Source organism: Haemorhous mexicanus, chromosome 13 (assembly GCF_027477595.1).
Source record: "Haemorhous mexicanus isolate bHaeMex1 chromosome 13, bHaeMex1.pri, whole genome shotgun sequence".
NCBI lineage: Eukaryota > Metazoa > Chordata > Aves > Passeriformes > Fringillidae > Haemorhous > Haemorhous mexicanus.
This window is the reverse complement of record NC_082353.1, coordinates 19360415-19383464: the sequence shown is the minus strand read 5'-3', so window position 1 is coordinate 19383464 and position 23050 is coordinate 19360415. Positions and strand designations below refer to the sequence as shown.

The following is a 23050-nucleotide window of genomic DNA, read 5'->3' as shown; positions in this document are numbered from 1 at the left end:
CGGGCCCGCCCCCGCCCGCGCGCCGCCGCCGCGCCCCATTGGCCGCCGGGCTGACGGCGGGCCCGCCCCGCGGCTCCGCCCCGCTGCCGTAAAGCCGCGGAGGAGGGGGGGGGTGGCTTTGCGACAGGGGGCGGCGGCGGTTCCGGCGCTGTGACGGAGCGGAGTTTGGGCCTCGCGGTCCGCCGGGGGCGGGTGAGTGGCGAGAGTTGCCTGGCAGAGGCCGCCGGGCAGCGGGGCGGGGACGGACCCGGGCGCTCCGCAGCTTGGGATGACTTAGCGGGGCCGCGGGCGTGCGGGCCGGAGAGCCGAGAGGCGTGGCCTGGAGTGAAAGAGGCGGGTCCGCAACGGGAGGGGCGGGGCTGTTGCGGTATGGGCGTGGTTTGATTCTACGGGGGCGGGGCCTTGGGGAGCGATGTGGTGGTGGGAGGGGCTGAGGGGGAACCCGGGAGGGGCTGAGGCGGAGCCCGCGCTCCGGGTGCTGAGGGGGAAACGGGCGGGTGAAGGAAGGAAGGGTCGCCAGGTGGGGCCGGGGGTCTCTGCGCTGTGCGGATGCCGGGCCGGGAAGCCGCGCTAGTGGAGGGGGCCCTCGGCCGCCCTCAGCCCGGCAGGCCGTGTCTGCGGGGGCTCTGGAGGAGCGGCAGCTTCGTCCTCGCCCCGTCACCCCGAGTGTCGCGGTTCCGATGGGCACCCAGCGCTGCCAGCGGCCCGTGAGGCGGGTCCGGGTCCGCTCCTGCCGGAGGTGGCTGAAGGCGCCCGGCAGAATTGCAGCCAAGGCGTCCGGCGTGCTGAGGTGTCACAGTGAACAGGGATTGCGCGGCTCAGGTTGTTTGCAAAGCCTGGAAGATTGTGACACTAATTTAGAGGCGTTTACAGTATTTCAGCACTGAGCAGAAGCTTATTCTAAATTGAGAGATGAGCCTACGAAGTCAGTGCAGTGCAAGGAGTCCAAAGTGTATTTTATTCCTTAAATGCTATGATCATTCCATTATAAGTAGACCCAGAGCTTTCAGATTCATACCCAAAAGTCATGGACTGAGCTTTCATTTAGCTTTATCAGATTTAATTTTATAATGAAAATAGGATAGGGTTTTGGATAGTTTTTCTAGAAAAAAGGGCCTTAAAGCTCATCTCATTCCACCCTGCCATGACAGGGACACCTTCCATGATCCCAGGCTGCTCCAAGCCCTGTCCAGCCTGGCTTTGGGCACTGCCAGGGATTCTGGGACAGCCACGGCTTCTCTGGGCACCCTATGCCAGGGTCTCACCCTCCTTGCAGGGAACAATTTCTTAGTTAGAATTAACATTGTTGATAGCACATTTTCCTTTTTTTTTTTTTTTTAACTAACATAAATGGCTTAAAATGACACACAATAACTCAGTGTTATTGTGAAGAGGCATAAGTTCCTTCCCTCATTCTGTTTGCTGCTCCACTTGACTTTGGTTTTGGTTTTAAAGCATTATTAATGGTGAAAGTAACATACAAAACCCCTTTTTTTTGTTTGTTTCTTACTTTCTGTGTAGTTTTCCTTTCTGTCTTTTATGTGATCAGTCTATATATAAGGTTTTTAGAACTGTTCCTGTTTATGCAGGAGTCTGGCTCTGTGAGGTGTTGCCTTAATTGGTTTTTAGCTGCTGTCATGAGTAACTCAGATAAATAATACAAATAAGGGTTGGAGTTTGTCACTGCTTTTCTTTACTCTTCAGCTTTGAGCTTTTCACTCTCGTGCTGTGTCTGAAACAAATTTAGTCCTTGTCTGATATTTTCTCCCTCTTTGAAGTAAATGCCTTCAAAATAAGCCCCCTCACTTTTCATTTCCTTCAATGACTTACATTTGTGATCTGTTGTCATGTGTGAGTGAGACATATCTTAGAGATGCTTTTGTAAAGTTTGCAAATTAATGGTGGAACACAAATGTGTTCTGGGAGGAGCCAGGAAGGCACAGCCAGCATCGTGTGCTGGAGGTGAAATCTCACTGTGGGTGTTCTGGAGAAGTTCTGGCTCTCTTCTGCCTTAACCACCTTGCTGGATCCTGTGAATTTGTGCAGGAGATCTCTTCATCTACCACATAAGGTGATAATTCAAGCTGACCTCAAAAACAGGAGTAAATGTGTTGAGATTATTTTGCTTTATTAGGTATTCATTTAGGAAGAAATAAAGCTCAAGGATGGGAACAATAGCTATATAAAATATTCAGAGCTATTTCTGAAGAAATTTTATGAGGTTTCAGGTCATAAATTTCCACCTCAAGTAGAATTCTGAAAAGATTCTGCAAATGAAGAGAATTTATTGCCTGAAATACCAGATTTATTCTTAACATGCAGCAAAATGTGGAGTATGGGAAAGGATGGGGGAAGGGTTCTTGCCTCTATCAGGTGAGGAACATGCTGTAGCATTTTGGAGTTTCCAGGTCAGCACTTGCTGAATGTGTCTTTAAAAATACCACACCAGAGGGAATTGTAGATTACTCCTGCTGGCAACTTCATGCTCTCAAATTTTAGTTTCTTTTCTGAAGGAAATGCTTCCTGATGGTGGGAGAAGTGATGAGTCAGGGTAGCACACCTTGGGCTACCTCTAATCCTTTGTGCCTTTGGGAAGCCATTTTGTCAATGCATGCTTCAGTTGCAATGAAAAAATCAGGTTGTAAAAATGAAGGTGAAATTTTCAGTGTTGGATGTTGTTTTTAAAACTTGTGAAGATTACAAGCTAGAACAGAAATGCCTGACTTTTATATACTTTTGTATACTGACTTTTACAATTTCATTGTTTTCTAATATTCTACTAAAAAGAAGTAGCAATTTAAAATATTTGGTCTGATGACAAATGCAGGTAAAACTGATACATAGATGGGAAGATCTTTAGAATTTCTTACTGATTGGAAGACTGGACTGTTTTCTTCCTTTGGTAAGAAAGAAGAAATGCAGTATTTAAATAAAAGCCAACTACAGGTGGATGGCTGCAGGATTCTGCCTGGAATTCTACCTGGTTGATTTTGCCAGACTTAGAAATGGGGATGCAAAAAGTAAGCCAAGTATGAAAAAAAGTATGAATATAATCAACTTTAGTTCCACTCCTAACTTCACCATAGATACAGGGAATGAGTTTGTTGGCTTTAATTAAAAGAGGCCTGGTTAGGGAGCATGTTAAAACTGCTCTAAGATAAATATTACAAATGAGCATCACTCTTAATGTAGGTGAAAAAGAAACCCTGATGTTCTTAAGGATTTTTTTATCTTTTTCTGAGAAGATGGGATATGTGTCTGGGCATTTACATACTGGACAGAGAATTGTGAGGGCTTAGGTGCTCACACGTCATGCAGAGATTTGAATTCTTAGTAGCTCTTCATTTTAAGCTGTAGCAATATTCCAGTGCTGAAACTGAAGGATGTCTTCCATTGACAGGGGGATGAACACTTTTTTTTACCTTTCCTGAATATGTTTAAATGTTTTTATTGGTTCATAATAAATTTTGCACTCAGATTTTAAATTATTCTTTAATTTTCAGCTTCTTAGTCATTGTGCCCTTGAGGTCAGCCCACCTTGAGCCTGTGTGCAGCAGAAGTCAAGACTTGTCCTTCCTTTGGCTTCCTTTTTTTTTTTTTTTTTTTTTTTGGAGAGCTGTTTCCAGTTCCAGCCTCAGTGGAGTAATGAGCATTGCCAGTTCAGAGGAAAACTTGCAGCTGAAATGTTATGCCTGTTTTTGGAGGCATTTGTCACAAAAGAGTTTAGGTTCTAGTAGGTTTAGCAATGTAGAGAAGGATTTAATCCAAGCTCGCAAGTTATCCAAGTAATCATCTTTAGAAGTAGCCCCTAATAATAGTCATCTTTGGGTTTGTTAATTCCAGCAAATGAACTTTGGTGTTGGTACTATAATACTGCAACTGTGAACTTCTTCCCAGCATGGTCATTCTTCATTTTAATGTCTTACTGAGACAGTTTTGTGCAGCTGAATTTGCATTTTCAAAACAAGTTTAATAATGGCAGCATTAACTCTAAAAATGTGTTGTTCCTTTGTATTTTCTAGTTGCTTGCAAAGTAACAGCAGAATGTTTTATTTATAGGTAACTTAGAAGAGAAATGCCCAGTGGTGCTTCTGTTTCTCTTACTGGATGAAAGTAACCTGGAAGCTGATTTGCAGTGAGCAATCAGTGAAGCCACACAGGATTTTCTGGAATATTGCATGATCTCATCATGAAGATCTCTCTCCTGCAGCAGATGTATAAGGACATCCTGGCAGGCATTCCCCTAGCAAGGGAAAGCCATCATTATTCCTCTTTAATTAATCTGTGTGTTGAGCAGCCACCAGAAGGAGATGAATCCTGTCATCAGCAGCATCTGCCATCTACTGCTGGTGGCATTGGGAGCCATCAGGACACTGATATGTCAGATGTTGTCCCTGCAACAGATGATTTATCCAACAGCTTTGCAAACATGAGCTCCTCGTTCTGCCCACGAGAGGTGACGCTGCTCCAGCTCACCTTGATCAAAATGATGGTGACCAAAGCAGAGTCCCAGGAAATTGAACTCCACACGAGACAGAAGTACTGTGAAATCTTTGTTCTTCTTCTGAAGGAGGCAAAAATTGACTCAAAATTGGTAACTTCTGAAAGATTTATTTAGGAAAGGAGAAAAAAATTAAAAGTGATGTGCCTTAGATATTTTTCCTTTTTTACCTGTCTCCAGATTCACCTGCTCGGTTCTGATGATCGGCTGTTATCTCACATGGCCTCACAAAGTTTGGCATCTCTTGTGTATTTCCAGCTGAAAGAAGAGGTGAGTGTGCCATCACTTCACAGCTCAAAAAAATGGCTTAGTGAACCTGTGCCTGCAGGTTGTTCCATTTGACTCTACAGCCAAGTTTTTCTAGTTTGTATTTTCTGAGAAACTTTGTCAGCTGTGTTAGGAGGAGCCTGGAGTATGGAAGGCAAGGAGATCTGATGTGTAATAGAAGCATGGAGTGTCTTTACATGTAAAAATCTGGAATTTTATGAAACTCATTTAAAGTAAAATGGGTGCAGATGACAATCTCTCTGAGGTTGCAGTACAGATATTAAAAAAGCCATGATCTAGACTATCAGGATTTTTGCAGTTCCTTGGTATCTGTTGGGTGATGCAGTAGATAAAACTAAATAATAACCTCTTGGAAGTTAATAAAATGCTTTGGTGTATGCTCTTGTTTGAATAACCCAATTACTTGGGTTTTTTTTAAATTTGCTGTATATTTAGTGAATATGTATTGCAGTCTCCATAGTAGCATCCTGAACACAGATTTATTTCGTAATTATGTTTGTAATATTTCTCGCCAAGTTGTCTGGGAATTATGAATTCAGATCTGGTCTTTCTACAGAATTATCTGATTTCGGGTAGGTCACATGACATTAGGAGGTTTGGTTTTCCCTTTTTGGAACATACAGATAATTTCTATTGCATGCATGTGTTGCTTCATGTTTGTAATTAAAGACCTAATTAATGGCCCAGGACAGACATTGTTTCTACCTGTGTTTTGTCTGCGCCTACATTTCAACCTTTTTAATATACAATTTGGAATCATTGTATTATGATTTCATGTAATTTGCATAACAACTGAGAGCATACGTGATTGGGTTTTGAATTCTTTTTCTTAGGACGCCTTGAATGTCCCGTGGCTGAGCTTTAGCCTGGCCGCGCTGCTGGGATTCCCCGGGAGCGCGGGGGTGGCCGATTGCCTGTGGACCCTGGCGGCGATTCTCAAGGAGACGCTGAAGGACGCGCCCGTAGCCCGAGCAGGTACCGGCGGTGCCGCCAGGAGGAGCAGCTCACCCGGAATTCCTCGGGAATAGTTCGGCTCCAGGACGCCCCTGCCCTTCCTTATACAAGGGGTGACAAAGTGCTGTTCAAATGTAGCGGTTTGAACATACTTATATTCTGAAAGTAGTCACAACGCCGATTAATTTCTTATTTACTGATTTATCTGTTACACCACGGGTCAGTAATGTGCCTCTTGTTGCCGTAGGTGCTCTGAAGAAGCTGTTGGCTCCTCTTGATGCAGTGCTTGAAGGATTTTATAGTGCCATCCTGCTCCATCATTTTGACAGTCACCACTACACTTCACCTTATTCTGAAGCTACAAACAATCTGATCGGTTTTATAGATCTGCTTGAAGCACTTTTGATTTCCAGAATTGAACTGGAATTACCTCTCAGGTGCCAGAGAATTTTATTTTTGAAAGTTTCTTATGTCCTCAACGTTATTAGCTCATCGATTCCTTATGTAATCAAGAAGAAATTCATTCTGCTCCTTAAGAAATGTGTCCTTTACAAGTCTAGAGAAGATGCTAAAAGTGGATCACCGTTCTTACAAACCCCAGCTTTGTGTGAGGATATGCTTGCACTGAGTAATGTTGTTCTGCAGGTTGTGAATTTGACTTGGCTTAATCAGATCCCACTCAGTGGAAAGTCCAGCTACTTTGGAAGCAGTGAAGCTGCTCCTGGACACGATTCTCAAGGTGCTTCTGACCAAACTGTTCTCAGAGCCTTAAGTCTGGTTGTGCTTAAAGCACTGGAATTCAAGATTCACAACTCTGCAACAGAAGCAGAAATCAAAGGTAACAGTCCATTTAAATTTTGTTTATTAAGCAGCAAGAGTTTTAGAGCGTTCAGATTTTGTAGTCACAGCTCATTAAGACTGTAAATAGACTTCAGCTGAATTAGTGGTGGTGGGAGGGAGGAAGGAGAAGACCTACCCAAGAAACTGCTGTTGCTGTGTCCTGCCTAATTAATTGTCTCCTTGCATTTTATCAAATCCTTAGCCCTGCAATATGTTGGGCTTGAAACAGCTGCATTTAGGATTGACATTTTTACCTGTTAAGAACATTAAGCCAGCTTGAGAACACCAGGCTCTTTTTCAGCTGGACAAAAAGAGTCCATAGCACAAGCATCTACTCTGTTCAGAGTGGGGAACTGAAAGGAGCTGCAGGTAACACTCTTCTCTTTTCTATGGTGGAGGTAGAACATTAGGCACCATTACGCATTTATTTTATTGAAGGAACAAGGCATTACTGTCAGCCAAGTAATGTAATGAAGCAAAACCAGCTGTGGTGGAGAAAGGTAAATAAAAATAAGGAAGCTCCACAGTAAGGCACAGGGAAATTGTGGGACACAGAATCACAGAATGGCTTGGGTTAGAAGGGGCCTTAAAGATCATCCAGTTCCAACCCCTGCCATGGCAAGGACACTTTCCATTAGACCAGCTTGCTCCAAGCCCTGTCTAACCTGGCCTGGACATTTCAGGAATGGGGCAACCACAGCTTCTCTGGGCCCTGTTCCAGGTCCTCACCAGCCTCTCAGAGAAGAATTTCTTCCTAGTATCCAATCTAACCCTGCCCTCTGGCAGCGGGAAGCCATTCCCCCTTGTCCTCTCCCTCCAGGCCCTTGTCCAAAGTCCCTCTCGAGCTCTTTTGGAGCACCTTCAGGCCCTGGAAGGGGCTCTAAGGTCTCCCTGGAGCCTTCTGTTCTCCAGGTGAGCACCCCCAGCTCTCCCAGCCTGGCCCCGGAGCATCTCTTTGGCCTCCTCTGGACTGGCTCCAGCAGCTCCACATCCTCCTTATGTAAATGGTTGTGTTCTTCACCCTGGCTGACACGTCTGGCCCTTCAATTAGCAGGTCTGAGCATTCCTCCCACAGCTGCTCCCTTGGGCTGGTTTGCTGCAGTGAGGGGCTGGGCTGGGCAGGAGAAGGGCAGAGCTGCTGCTGTGCCAGGGCTGGGCTGGGGCAGGGATAATAGATTTACTGAAGATGTGGCCAAAAGTAATTTCTGTTTCTTTTTAAACAAGGGTGAAATTTTACAGCAGTTTAAATACATTGTGGCATTTTAGTAGAAGTTCTAGATATAATATTATTTTACTTTTTATATTTCTATACTAGGTAGCAAGCCTAATGAATTTTTAATTCATCAGTGTGAAAGAGCTACAACTTCCATAAGACAGCTTGTGAAACTTTTTCCAGATTTTTGGAAGATGTTATATTTGTGATGTCACTTGCATTCTTAAAGATTTTTAAATATTTGTAAAGAATGTTTTACTTGTGATCCACCTTCTGAAAAGTGTATGGAGACTGAGATTGTATTAAAGCAAGTGAAAAGAAAAAATGTAGGCTATTTACATTTTAGATCTCTCTATGAAAATTCTTTCTCAAGAAACACATTCTCCTTTCTTTTCCAGATTCATGACATAAAAATGAGGTTTTTAATTAGATTCAAACACCCCAACTGTCAAGAGGAATTTCAATCTGAAAAGAATGGTACTTCCTTATTTTAGTGAAATTACAGGAAGTGTTTAAAACAAGCACCTAAATGCTTTGATATGCTAATTTCCCTTCCGGGAAGCTGCTTGATCTTCTTGTCATTAACATGGATTAGACTGGCTTAACTTTAATTAATTTCACTTTTGCGAGTCTTTTCCAGGTTTATAGGGAAGAGTTTCAGTCTGAACGGTAACTATTAATAACAAAGATAATTTAATGTTCCTATTATTTGCTGGGAGGAAAAACATATCTTAAAGTCAAATATTAAGGAAAATCACGTAGTGATGCAGTGAGTAAAACTGATTTCAATGTTGCAGGAAAATTTTCTGTTTTCTAAACACTGAATGTGTGCTGTGTTACATCAAAAACTGCTCTATAGTATCTCATTAGTACTGAAGGTATAAGTTTTTTGACTTAAGGGAAAGAGTCTGTCTAATGAATACTAAGTGATTTTTATGAGTAAGCTACTGCACTAAAATGGCAAGAACTAATCTATAAAATTTGATGCTGTGATAAATCAGTTGAGCTAAGGAAAGAACTGCATTCATGAACTGTTATGCACTGTTAATTTAAAAAATAAAGTGTGTGTTGTTTGGCAATAAAAATGTACAGCAAAGTTTATGGTTAAATTTTTTTTTTTCCAGGAGACTTTGAGAGCTCCATGTCCCAGCTGTTGATGTTCTGGAGGAGTCATGTAAAGCCTTCCCCACAGTCTCACCCAGCTGGGCATCACTGTGAATGGCTCTCCTTGGTTTTCATGGAGCAAGATGATGACATGTGGGAAGCTGCTCAAGCTTTATTGCTCATCTATTTAAAACTTGATAGGTCAGTGTACCTTTTTATTTCTGACAGAACTGTGAAGAATTGAACTTCAGTGAGGTTACTGTGACATTCCTATTGGTTGCTTTTGTTGGAAGGAAAATTATTTTTTAATAATTTAAACCCCCCACCCCACCCCCCAAAACCTCAGGATGATGTAATAATGTGTGGTGTAAGAGCTGATAATTTAAGTCTTTTTTGGATGGAGATGGGAGTTGTGAAAGTTTCCTACTAAATAATTTATCATATCCTGTAATTCAGGATAATTGACTTCATGTCTAAAATAGTGGTTACAGATAAAAAGCAAGATTGCTTCCTTACAACACTGAAGGTTTGACAAGAATGGGGTATTAGAATTAAACTTCAATAATTCAGGTACTTCTGGCTGAGTTTATTAGAATTGGCCCTATGGGAATTCCAGCTACTTGATAAAAATGGTTCTTGCTAACAACTGAAAAGTGTTCTTCATGGATTTGTCCTGGATGTACAATGCTTCATTGTTGTTTAAATTACCTTACAAGATATTATGCTGATTTATACAAGGCTCTCAAGCTTCAAGTGGGAAGATAATGCAAGTAATACCTTAGACACACACAGTTCTTAGACACTTAACTACAAGTAGGCTCCTCTTCCAGTGTGTGTAACATTCTGAAAGTTAGCCTGAATTCAGGTTAACAAAAATATTCAAATAAGATTGTTTCAAATATATATTAAAGTACAGTTGATGTGTTGTAAGTAACTTTGTTTGCTGCAGAAGGTTTCCTAAGGAGTGCCCTTTAAGGCCTGCTTTAAGTGCTTTGGCTTCCTGAGCTGTCTGATCTCCTGGCCCCAGCTGTCTCCATTCTTTCTCACTCTGATACACAGACTTCTCTTTTTGTTCTTTTTCATAAAATTAAAGAAAAGAGCAAGAATTCATCTGGATATTGCTGCTTTAAAAAAAAAATTCCACTGAATTATTTCCTGGCTTACTTTTCAGATTACGGCATGGTGCTGCTGATAACCTAAGCCAAAAAGAGGAGGAATCCTGGCAGTCCCTTGTGCATGCAGGTGGCTATAACCCACACTGTATCTTTTTATTTTTTCTGGAAAAAATTGCGTTTGATTCCACAGTACTTCTAGATTTTTTGATTTCGTCAGAAACTTGTTTTCTGGAGTACTTGGTCAGGTACTTAAAGCTTCTTGGGAAGGAGTGGCATCAGTTTGTGGGTGTCTGTAACCATTTTGATACCAGGTACAGCACTTTCCACCCAGTTTGTTCTGTCAAGCCACCCCACCGAGAGAAGCAGAGCTGCGTGACTGGGGAGAGTTTGCAAAATGCTGTTTGTGCAGCAGCACCACAGACTCCGATGGCTTTGGCTCGTTCTCCCAATTGCCCGATGTTTACAGCACGGCAGGGTGATAATGAGGCTGCAGAGTGGAACCAGTCTGACTCACTGACCGGCGCTGATAGCGCGTCCCTGCTCGGTTCTCTTCAAAGCCTGGTTAATTATGACAGCTCAGAGGACTCGGAGGTGGAATCAGATGGAAAGGAGTGCTTGGGAAACACAAAGCAATTGCCTTCAAACAGTGAGGGTGAGGTGAGGAGGAGGGAAACTGGTTGCAGCTGCAGAGATGATGACCGGAATCCACGCACCTCTGAAGTGTCACCGAAGGGATCTCCTACCTCATCCTGTTGGACTTGTATGGCATCTCCAGATAACATTGCTCCCCTAAGAGTAATGCTCTGCAAATCAACCAAGTGTTTGGAAGAGCTGCAGGAGGCTATTTCTAGGTTGCAGAGAAGAAATCTTTTCCCATATAATCCATCTGCATTGTTGAAACTGCTGAGCCACGTTGAGAAGATGAGTAAATCCATGAATCCACAATAATCCAAAATGTTCTTGTGGGTTTTTTTTAACAAGTTCACCAGGGAATATTTTCATGAGATTTGACTTCTTGCCTCATGCCTCTTGCACTAGTCATTGCATTTAACCTCTGGCAGGGTGAACATGGATTTGGTTGGTACCCTAAAATCTGGAATTGCATCCAGTGACATCATCCATGACCTGAGGGTCCTAAGCTCATTCATGATGTGTATGTCAATGTACAGTATATAAGGATTAGTTGTTGGATATTCAACTTTTTATAATAAATAACTCATGTGAAAGCATTTCAAAAATATATGATATTTAAAGTATTGTCAATTATACTTAATGTCATTCTATTTTTGAGTTCATTGCCAGATTAGTAGTGGTTTATGGACTCAGGGCAAAGTTAATGCAACACTTAACTGCTTAGAAGTTGGGCTAAATAAAATAATATAGCTGGGGACAGTTTACTGTTTATCCTGTGTGTTCTGCATTGGTGCATTGCTCAAAGTGGACCTTCAGATGTCTATATTCCTTTAATTAAAAGAAAAAGTAGATGTGAAATTAAGGCATGTATTGTCCATGGGAAATTTTAGTTGAGCGTTATATCTTTAACTAAGCTTAGGTGATGCAGAAGTGACATTCCAACAGAATTTTTGGCATCCATCATGCATTTCCTATAAATATAGGATGTATATTTAATAATAGAAAAGAAAGAGAATTAGAAAGTAAGTGACTCCAGTGCAGTGAGAAGGATATTGAAGATGTTAAATTATTATACTTATATCTTTTATTAGATGTAATTTGAATAACCAGAAGAGTGAGTGTCTGAGAGTTTGCCTGGGGGAGCAAGTTCAGAGCAGGATCCAAGGCAGTTGCACTTAGCAGGAAAGCACCTGATGCTGCTTCATTTAACCTGCAGCTTGTAATGATCTGCCAAGGGTTAGGCACTGGGAAAGTACTGACAACAGGAGCCCTGGGAAAACCTCAGACCTCTTCAGAACTGTGGGAAGCAGCTTTCCTGTTAGGATCTGCTCTTCAAGGTAAGTGCTCTGTTCTGACTGAGAACAAGTAAGTGCTCTTTTCCCTTTGAATAGAAATTTAGTATTAAATTAAAATAGATATTGAACTGAGATGAGCAGTCTCTGGAGCAGGTTGCTGACCTTCAAATCTCTGTGGCCATCTTTGAGATTAGTCTTTAGCCCTGAACTGGGGAATCAATGCAACTGGGAGGGGAAGAAAACTGGATGTAGTTTATGGGATCCTTTAGATGGCAGTCCCAGTGCTCTCCAGTGCCCCTGGAATGGTATGAATTCACAGACAGGGAGGTTTGGACCTCAGTCTTACCCCTCCAGGATGACAGCAGTATTTTAGGTAGGAAGGAGTGATCCTCTTCACTGGCACGAAGGGGATGTAAATATTCTGGGTGTTTGCTGTACCATGGTTTCTTCCTGAGATCAAGACAGCTGTTGTGCAGAGGGGTGGGTGGGAATGTCCAGGAATGGAAACCCTTCCATTCATGCCTGCAGTTGCTGTAGTTAAGAACTAACCCTGGAGTTGTCCAGGGCAGCAATGTGCCTGGCTTCTCTTTGTTTGAGCCCAGTTGTGCTGTAGCTGCTGAGTTGCTCATTTCTGTCAGGACTAAAATCCCTCTGGGCGTGTTCAGAGCTGCAGCTCCAGACATTTTGGGAACTTTTCAGTTCAAATATAGGAAGTGCCATGGGCAAGGTGGTTGAGCAAGAGTTTCTCAAGTTCACAATTTTCAAAGTAGGTAGGTGCTTATATTTCAGTGAAATCCTTTCCACTATCCTCACTCCTTTTCTAATCTAGACCTTGCTGACTAGTTTATTTTAATTGAGTAATTCCATTGTTTACACTGAGCATAAGATTCAGTGTAAAAGATTGTTCAGCATTTCTCGGTCTACACTTGGCCAGTTGGAAGTATCTAAATTGCAGCAATATCTCTGACACTGATATGATAAGCTGAGTGGGAAAGATAGAGTGATAATTTTGGATAAGTCCTAGGCATATTTGTCAGTGATTACAACTGTATAAGCTTTTGTAAAGAGTTTAGACATCTCAGAACAGAGTGTAGAATGTAGCAAGAAATGTAGGTGTCCATAACCTGATTTTTTAAATACAGCAAATACAATTGCAGTCTAATTGTATTCAATTCTTACAGGCTGACTGTGTGCCTACCTGGTTATTAGAAGTATTAGAAGTTATGTTTCCCTTCTCAGAAAGCTATTGTTCTAATTCTTAGAATGTTTTAGTTGCAAGAGTGGGTAAACATAGTTTGCATCTGGCAAGTAGATACCTTAGCGTGTTGATATTTTACCATTTATGACCTAAGATGGAGTTAAATTGATGAGTCAAGATTTTTTTTTGCACACAAATTGAGGGTGAACCATGAAGGTGGATTGGACTTCTTTGGCTGTATTGAGAAAACCAACCACAAAAAAAGCACCTTGCCAAAGGGTTTGTTTTTTAATCAATTGGTGAGTGTAGAAAGTGGTTTGGTTAGGTTTTGTTAGTGTTTTTTCAATAATATAAAGTTTTTAGGCACAGCTGTTATTTCATGTCTTAGAACAAATTAATTCAGCTGCAGAACCTGTTACCACTGTTAAGTTAGAACTTGGGAATTGGGTCAGTGATTACCAGGAGATCAATGTGCCTTACCTTTGGGTATTGATAGCTGTCAACTTCTCTGGTATTATTTCACAGCAAGACACAGAACAATCAGGTGACCTGTGTGGACACAGTTTTCTATCTCAGGACTCCTCCTGAAACGTTATCAGTTTGCCATTAATGCAGTTGTTTGGTGGAGTTTACCTTCAACATCAATAGAATAAGTTAAGTTTTAATGAGGTAAGCAGTTAGCACTAGAAGTTGTTTACAGGATGTGCTTTTTAAAAATAACATTTTTTAACTTTTTAACGGAATGTTTGTAGAGCTTGATTGCAGCTACAACTGAATACAGGTGGTTCCACAATTGTGATTCTTCAAACTGGATTTTCTCCAATATTTTTATGGCTGCTTTCCATAGCTTTTAAGCTTTTCTGCTTTTAAGACTCGTAGTACAGGTTTTAATCCTGTAGTACAAGAATAAAAACCAACCTTGGGAACCTCCATACCTGCAGTACCCTTGTGAAGCTGGGAATAGGGAGCCTTGGTTGTTCCCTGCTTTATCACTGTAGGATAAGCTTTGTTTGTACTTCTTCCAGAGTCAGTCTGGGATGGTTTCTGAAGTCAGTATCAGAGATTTATCACAGTGTCAGTAGTAGTGAATATATTGTGGTCATAACAATGTTACTGCAGTGTGTTTTCCCTTAGAGTTATCCTAATGAGTTTGTGAATTCTTGCTGTATTGTGTTCAACCCTTCTGGGCTGCCTGGTTCACTCTGAAACCTTGTTGGAAGCCAATAGTGTGTCAGAATGGATAGCAGCAGTCTTTTACTGTCCCTGTTCCCACAGCAGGCATGGGCCTGGACTTCACTGAGAAACATCTCAGGGATTTAAGCTTTTCTAAGTCATGATCTTCTTAACTGTTGTGTAAATGAGTTTATTGTTAACTGAAATGCCCTTTAATGCACCAGCTGGCTTGGTGCTGGCTTACATCATGAATGGAAGGAACAAAATATATTTTATGGTAAAAGTTTTCATGGAGAATTACAATATCCTTAGTTATTTCTGATTCCTACTATCCTGTACTGCAAAACATGAGTTTTGCCAGTCAGCAGTGTCCTTTTGGGGAGAGATTGGGGAAAAAAGTGAATTGTTGAAAAAATAGCATTCACAACCTTGAAAGTGAGCACTGCTGAATGTTGGCTTCCTTAAAGTTTGTAGGGAAGGTTTGCAGGCCCATATTCTGAAATTGTCAGGAATTGTGGCTGCTAATTGGAGTTGTCCAAGTATCTACCCCATCTCATTCTAGTTTTTGAGAGTTAAAAATTAATGTTTTTGTGGAGCTTCAAAGATGTTCCAAATGCCCTTAGCATTTGGAGGAAGTAATAGACATGTATTAATACATGAATAATAATTTGAAGTCTACTTTGCAAAGGAATGTTTATTGATTAAGTAAAAAAGACAAATGACAAAATGCTATGTCCATATTTCTTTCCTTGCTGGAAAGGAAAAAGCTTTGTCTTCAAGTGTCACCTTCCAGGGTTTGTCAGATCTTGGAGTAACTTTGTCACTACAGATCTTTCATGGTTCTTTCATGCAGGGATTTAACTGAAACAGAAATTAATGCTTTCTGGACATTTACCTCTAGTACTTGGCTTCCTTGATAATATTTATATTCTTCAAGAAATTCATGCCTTTCTGATACCATTACAGATACTGTGGAAGTTAGGCAAGGGCCCATTAAGCAGCAAATATCAAACTCAACCAAATTTTTTAAAAAGTTATTTATGTCCTCAAGGGAGAATCCAATACTTGGTCACCTTCAACAGAGCATTGGTTCTTCTAAAGGAGGGTTTCTTCACCTCAGCTAAAATCACTGACCAGTGTGATGCCACTATTTTCTGTACAATTATTTTCTGTAATTGTCACTTAGAGCTGATGCATAAGTGGGAATTGCTGAGTGTGAAGCATCAAAGGAATTGTCTTTGTTACACCAAGCAAATGCTCATATTTTATGTTTTCTGTGGGTGGATCAAGATTGATGCTCCAAGAGTCTCCCAGCAACATAATCAAACAATGTTTGCAGCATTGTCTTAAGTGCAAGTGTTACAAATTGTTGAGGTTTATTTTCATACTGTTGTTAAACCAGTGCTTCTAGCTCCAAGGATTCATTTTTTTTTGAATCCTATGTTGTTGGAAATGGATTAAGAAACTCTGAGTTGATTTGATTAATTGTTAAATCTCTTATTGCTGCAGCCAGAAGAGTAAGTGAATTCTTCTCCTAGATTTTCAGATAGTGGCAGTACAGGAGGGTTGTTTGGGTGAATTGGCAGTGCTGTAGGTGGAGAGGAAAACGTGACTTTTGCCTTTGCAAATGTACTGGAGCAAACTTGGTGGCAGTTCCTTATCTAGATAAGCAGTTATATTTGACTTTTCTGGTGTTTCTGGTTAACAGAAAAGGGACTTGGACAAGTATGGACAAGTTGATGCTAAATCAAGGGAAAGGAAGAAAAGCCTTCTCACCAAGATAATTTAAAGACAAAACAATTAGGATTTTGCATAAAGAATGTCACAACCAAACTGTGAGCAGATGAACTGTTCAGCAAATCACATCCCTGTGCCCCTCCATAGGAGAGGATTCTTAATTCCTGTCCAGGAGGCTTATTGATACTGGGTGTGTTCAGTATTTAAATGGAGTACAGCCAAGGGCTTGTAAGGGAGCCTAATTGTGGTGTTCCTGGCCTTGGTGGTTGAGTGGGTGAGAGAAATTGGTTGGAAGGCAGTCCCCAGGTAAGGTCTTTTTCTGGAGCCTTTTCTCCTGAGGCATATCCAAAACCCATGGCAGAGTGGATCAGCAGTAGAGTGAGTTCCTTCCCTGCACTGACTTTATCCTTCCACTATTGCTCCTGACATCCTCTCTTCACCCACTTCATCCAAGTAATTTTCTTCCTTATTGCTGAAGCCCAGATTCTCAAAGTAATGAATTTTCTTTTTTGGCTAAAATTCATCAAGCTCTGTAACAATAATTTCACAAGATTTAATTGATTTGAAGATTTCAACCTGTGTGTTTAAATTTTCCTCATTTGCTCCTGCAATGGCTTTTGTGGATGATAAATATCTCTTGCCTTAATGGCTGCTGCATTCAACATCAGGTATCTAGTCTTTATTTATGACAGATGGCATTACTAATTAATTAGTAACGAGCCTCTCCTTAGGAAACCTTTCCCTGTAAGGATCTGGATTATGAATCAGGTCATACCAGGAAGAAACATCTTGAGGAAAAAACTTTCTGAGAGATTTTTGAGACTTTTTCATTCCTTTTGTGTAAGGGAAGGCTGGCATATGAGAAGGTGTGAATTCCTGTGAAAAGAAGGTTCTTGGCTTTTAAATACAGACTGCAAGGTTTTGAATTATGATATTGTGACACATGACTTGGAATGATTAATTTTCAGGCTTTTGTTGATTCTTGAGGCACAGAAAGTACAGGAATGTCAAGGTTTTTTACTTTAATCTTGAAGGAATTCCTGATGGCAAGGAGATGGGTTTCACTGGTGGTGAAGAGAGAATTCAGAGTGCAAATGATTATTAGATCAAATTGATTCTTACTTTTCCTCCATGTATACATATGACTGAGATTTGTTGAACACTCTACCATTGAGATAATCAGTTAGCAAAAATGGTTAGGTACTAATAGACAGTATATCTAAAACATTTATTTTTGGCTCCCCACATTAATTCCAGGATTTAATTTTTTTTTTTGTATTAAGGGAAACAAAAGAAACCCTTGGGGGTTTTTGGGATTGTTTTGATGTTTCTTCTCCCTCTGCAGGTACCACCACAGATACTTCTGATTCTAGAAGCTTAAGATTTAATACAGTCTTAAAGATTTGCCAGGAGGGCTTTCTCTGGTGAGAAAGTTTACTAATACTATAAACTCTCTTATGTAACTGCTTGGAACCTCAGCTGAAAGCTCACACCCACTGTGTGGATTCACTGTAATTTATTACATGAATTCAGCTGGCTGGAAAAGAAAGAGGGACATTTTGTGACATTTTCTGAAAGAAGCGAATTTTTCTTACTTTGTTGTAATACTTTTTTTTTAACTGAGAATTTATATATAATTCCCAGTGATCTGTAAAATAATTGAGTCAAATACATGTCTCCATTATCTAGGTATATTTAGTTATATTAAAATGTCCAATGAATGAGTAGATATTGTGCTGCAAGTAAGGATTAGTAGCACTTAAACTTTTAAATTTGTATTTTCTCAGTGAGATGTGCAGACTAAGGTATTTTTTGGTTTGATTTTAATTTTTTTGCAGCATTCAGATTTAAGACTCCTGCAGGATAGGCACTATGGAGGTGCAGAGATAATTGCAAGGTCAGTGGGCACTTTAACCAAGGGAGTATGATTAGCTTGTTACTTACCACAGAATATCTTTCATCTTGTAATACTATCCTATATAGGTGGTGCCAGCCTAACAAATGCTGCTCAAAAAGGGTGTAAAAACACGTGTTCCTTTTTTATTTTTGTAGCACTCCTATGTTTGCTCCAGTCAACCAAACTTCTTTTTGCAATTTATTGTAACAGTGAAGGAATTGTGGTTTTAAGCACAAGATGTTGGTGCCAATTACCTCTTCCATTCCTGGCCCAGCATTGGGCACGTGGTGTATGAATCAGCTTGCTCTAGGCTTTCCTAATTGGCAGAGAGCTCCTAAATCTTCTGCTTGGTTCACAGCAGTGGTTCATTCAGATGTGGGAAAATTTGGAGATCATTTAAAGCAGCAGCCAAGCCATAATCTTTTCTGAAATACCCTTTCATGTTTAATGTTCTCTGGTGCATCAGGTTATTGAATAGTGCTTCCAGTTTCATGGAAGGACCAAAGACTTGTAATAGCTGCAAGATAGAATACCTGAAATGAAAGAAAAGCTGTGTGAAGAATCCCACGTTTTTCTCAGAAGAGGAAATAAATGAAGAGGTTCCAAATATTGCCTGGGTCACATCTTCTTTCATGGCAGGCTTATAGATTCTGATGGAGGTTTCAGTATGCTCCAAAGGAGTTGTGGGAAGGAAGGCCTGCAGGAGGGAACCTCTCCACTGTTATTCCCATAGATGCCTTCTGTGGTTTGAGAACTCCTGGAGCCCCAAAGCACTGATGGCTGGGGGCCTTACCAGTTACTGGTCTGTGTTTCTTCCATTCTTGTGCTCTCCCACAGCCATCTGCTCCTGCCTTCCATCTGACAGAGTGCTGGCTGAGATGGAGCTTTGGCTCAACTCTGGCAAGTCTGGTCCCATTTCCTGGGCTGCTCTTTGCTGACTGCAAGCAGGAAGAAAAGGCTAATAAAAGGTGCTTTGCTCCTGGCTTCTCTGTGAGGTTCTCTTCTCCACATTAATGTGTCCACCAGAATGCAAAGTAATGCCAACACTTCTGAAGTCTGTTATTTGAAACTGGGGAGAGCTGCTGAGGAATGACTTTCAGCTTGATTCCTTAGTCATGGAATTAGAGAAGAAATTAAACAATCAGGTTAAGTGAAACTGCCACGTTTCTATGGTGTCTCTAACCAAACACACGCTCAGTGTGTGCTTTCTTCTGCTTTAGGAATTTCAGAAATTCCATTTTTGATCTTCTGAGGAACTGGAACACTTGTTGTAGAACATTCAGTTGATTGAGGCTGAAAGTACTGCTGAGAGTGCTCAATAGGAGTAGAAACCTTTCTCAAACTTTTTTCAAAACCTGTCAGAGTGAAGTGATGTTTTTGGTGCTCCCTTTTCTGCACCCTCAGCAGGCTCAGCATCCTCCCATGTGTGTGTGTGGAGCAATTTACGGCGAGACAAATTCTCACCGTGCAACAGAGGCCACGTGACTTCAAACATTTCTTCATCTGCTGTGTTGAAAGGAGCAGGGAAGGCAGTGGCACTGCTGCTGCTGCCGAGTTTCACGGGGTGATGTGGATGACATCAGGATTGCCTTCAGTCAGAAATCTTGAAGTGCAGCTTTGCTGGGTGGGTCTCAGAAGAATTTGAAAGGGTTCTGGAGATAGGGCGTGTTTACCTCGCTCAGAGTAGTGAGTGTGATGCCTCTTCCCTGCTAATGTGCTTATGGTCTCTTTGACTGCAACATCAGAAAGGTAAGAGTTCCTTTTTCTGCCCTTTTTTCCTGGCCTGGTTCATTTTGTTGGGTTTTCTCCCCCTCTCCTCACATCACCCTGTGTTCTGAATTGTCAGCAAGTGCTGGTCTCTAATGTTGTTTCATAAGGGAAGAGTAGAGTAACTCCCATGAGTAGTCTTCAGATAAAGAATGGAATGACATTAATGAGATTTTATATTTTGCCACTAAGTATTCCAGCCTATGAGAACTGCTTCCTGTTGAAGGAAAAAAGAAAAAAGACAATACAGGTTACAGTAGTAGCTTTCCTTTCTACTTCTTGTACCATTATCCTGTTAAGTGCTTGTAACAGCACTTTCTGAACTGGGAGGGAATTTTAACAGGAATAAATGTTAACTAGTGATATCAATGTGATTATATAAGAGAAAAAAAAAACCCTTGAATTTGAGTAGCTTGAAAAAGCTATTTCTAAATTTTTATGTAAAATGCTAAGAAAAAGTCCTTTAAGAAATTCAGTTTAACAAAGGTTTGGTGGTTTTTTTATAAGACTTATCTTTTGAAGCTCTGAATAAGCTTGTGCTATAAATAACACACCTAAACAAGCTGCCAGAGTGGGTTATTTCATAGTAATGCCACAACATTCAGATGGAAGAACCCCAATCACATTGTTGTAAAGTATCTCTATTTTTCACTACCTTCCTAGCTCAGCCCTTCAGCTGGCTGCCACAGCTGATGAAGAGGCTGTGCTGTAGCTGAAAATTTCCCTTGCATTTGTTAGGACATGAGAAGGATGGCAAAGTGGCTGAAATAATGAAAGACCAGTTTGGTTGTGGCTCCTCCTCCAGGTGTCTTGGTGGGTGGGGAATGTCTGGGCCGGATGAACTGCTCAGGAGGGATAACCAGGGGGAGCTGGGAACCCCAGGAACAGGAGTGCAGTGCCTCAGGGTGCAGTGGAGATCAATAGATGGCCAAGTGGGAGTCCCTGGTGCACACCATGGCTGAAGGTTCTCTGGCAAACAGAGTTCTCCAGAGTGCAAATGCACCAATCCTGGCCCTTCCCTGCCTTCCAAGGTCTGATTTAAAACCTTGAGTCATTCACTGAGGGTGGAAAAGCCAAGAGCCTCTCCACCCTCAGGTCTCCTCTCTGATTCTCTCTATTCTGCTGCCTCCACATGCTCTGTGCTCCCACTTCTTGTCCTGACCTCTGTGTTCCCTGTGCTGCTGAATTCTTCTCTGCCCCTAACTCTCACCTTAAATAAGTGACACAACTCTGGTAAAATCCCCTTTATGTAGCTTAGCATTTTAAGTTAGACTTCAAGTTTGTATTTCAAACAAAGCTTTGGTAAGCTGCAAAAAAAAAAAAAAAAAAAAAAAAAAAAAAAAAAATCTTTTTTGCATCTTTCCCCAATAGTAAAAAAATTGAAGAAAAGTCTTATAATTTAAAAGATTTTTCTTTACATTCTGATAAGTGTTACTACATTCTCAAACCAACAAGAGTTGTTCCTTTAGGTTTGTTCAAGCTTTTTGTGAATTAATCATGTATTAAGAACCTCTAGTTTGAATAGGGTTAGGTTGTTTTCCAGCAACTACTTTTTATCTCAAAATTATTGCAGTTACTTGAGTTATTTCATAGCTCTTTATTCCACTCTGTCCATGTTATGGACTTTTAAAGCTTAAAAGTGGGCATAGTTTGCACTGTAACTGTACAGTGAGAGAACTGTATTTCACTTTCCTCAGCAGCCTGCCATCACCTAAAACCATTTTCACTGCTCAGAAATGATTTACCTTCAAGTAGAGAGAGAGTATGGTGTCTTTTACCCAGAAAATGAATTATTTCAAAGTCTGGTTCATTTTTTTTGTGGTTTTGTTTTCCTCCCAGAGAACAGGGAAAAATAAAAACTCACTTGCCACCTTAATTGAGATTTATTCAAAGTGCTCTTTTTGCCTGCTCAATATAGTACCCAAGTTACAAGGTAGTGTGAAAGAACAGTAAAAAGTAAAATGCTGCAATTGCCCTGTAATGAGGCACTTAAAGTGTTTACAGTTGAGATTTGTACAAGCCAGGGAGTAAATGTGAAGTTAAAGGTCTCACAGCAATCTTAATTCAGCTGTTTGAATTCAGTATTTTGGGGTTTCATTGTAAGAAACTGAGTCAAGCAGCTCCTTTATTCTGTGCTGCCCCTGCTGCTGTGTGGGCTGGGAGAGGTGTCAGCCACCCCTGCCTCAGGCTGTGCAGAATTCAGCTGTAATCCTGTTTTCCCACTGGCACAAACAAGGTAAGACAGGATGCAAAGAGGTGGCAGCATCAACCCAACATCCTGCCTTCAGTTCCTTCCTCCTCAAAGCTCAGGTCAGTGTGCAGGACCCATCTCTGTTCAGCTGTTTCATGGTGGGAGATGCAGTTGGGATTCTTTACACATTGCCAAAAAGAAAAAACAAAACAAACAGTCTGTTTGTAGTAGAACACAGATCTTCAGCTGAAACTTGTGTGTTAACTCCTGGAAATATTGCTGAGTCTTAAGCAAAACCAAAGCCTGTGATATGGTGGGTCTGATCTTTATTTGCTCTTTTAAACCACTTTTATTTCATGTTGAGGATGAACAGCCTGGAACAGCTTTGCTATCTGTTTTGATATCTGAGGCTTGATTTTTTTCCCAGCAGTCACTGTCCCAGCTTTGCAGGGGAATAGGAAAATCATGTTCTTCTTGCTTTTTGCTGATTTCAGTCTTTCCCTGTTGCACCTCTGGAGCCTCACTGAGGAGACTAAGGGGATGCTTAGGAGAATTAAGGTCACGTTCACTTGCATGTTTGTGTTGTTGATCCATTGGGTTTTGTAATTTATTCAGTAAACAAGGATAGGAAATCCTCCTAATACATCCTGCAAACCTACATATCTCCTTCTCTTAGTCCTGGCTTTGGAAATGCAGTTTTCAAGCAACAGCTTTTGTACAGACAATACAATCAAAGCTTTGGCTCAGTTTCTTTTTATTAATTCCTCAGACTGAGGCAGCCAGAAATTCCACTTCAAAGCAGCTCCTGAATTTGTTTTGCAAAGTGCAGCCACACAGCTTCTGTCAACCCCAGATTTGCCCCTTTCTTCTTCTTTTTTTTTTTTATATCATTAAAAATATGAGGGCTTTTTTTATTGAATATATCCAGGATCCAAGAAACAGCACTTTGAAAGAAACTTCACATTGGTACTTGCCAACTGTGTGGGCTTTCCTTTAATTATAAAGGATGCAGTTCCTGAAGTAATCATTCCTGATTTTCCTGTTTTGCACTAGCCCATTAAAACTAGATTAAGCTACAGAGGTGATCCTTCTATAACAGGGAGGTGATTTCATTTCTTTACTGGGAGTATTTAATCCCTGCAAT

At 41.0% G+C, this 23050-nt stretch overlaps 2 protein-coding genes across 5 annotated transcripts in view; both read left to right on the top strand.

The window, feature by feature from the left end:
* The first annotated feature begins 87 nt into the window (after nt 1-87).
* LINS1 (lines homolog 1) lies at nt 88-11510 on the top strand. Its single transcript, XM_059858638.1, has 7 exons — nt 88-192; nt 4060-4594; nt 4682-4771; nt 5623-5764; nt 5991-6581; nt 8921-9101; nt 10072-11510. Exons 2-7 carry the CDS (start codon nt 4190-4192, stop codon nt 10961-10963), a joined length of 2301 nt encoding a protein of 766 aa, XP_059714621.1. The 5' UTR covers nt 88-192; nt 4060-4189; the 3' UTR covers nt 10964-11510.
* A 317-nt stretch (nt 11511-11827) lies between these two features.
* CERS3 (ceramide synthase 3) overlaps nt 11828-23050 on the top strand; it is a 42799-nt gene continuing 31576 nt past the window's right edge. For 2 of the 4 annotated variants that reach the window (XM_059858639.1, XM_059858643.1), the window contains exon 1: nt 19545-19697. In XM_059858639.1, coding sequence (XP_059714622.1) covers nt 19669-19697 — 29 coding nt within the window. In that variant the 5' untranslated portion in view covers nt 19545-19668. Of the gene's footprint in view, nt 11986-12695; nt 12714-19544; nt 19698-23050 lie in introns of those variants that run through there. The other 2 variants (XM_059858640.1, XM_059858642.1) reach the window with 2 other exon arrangements.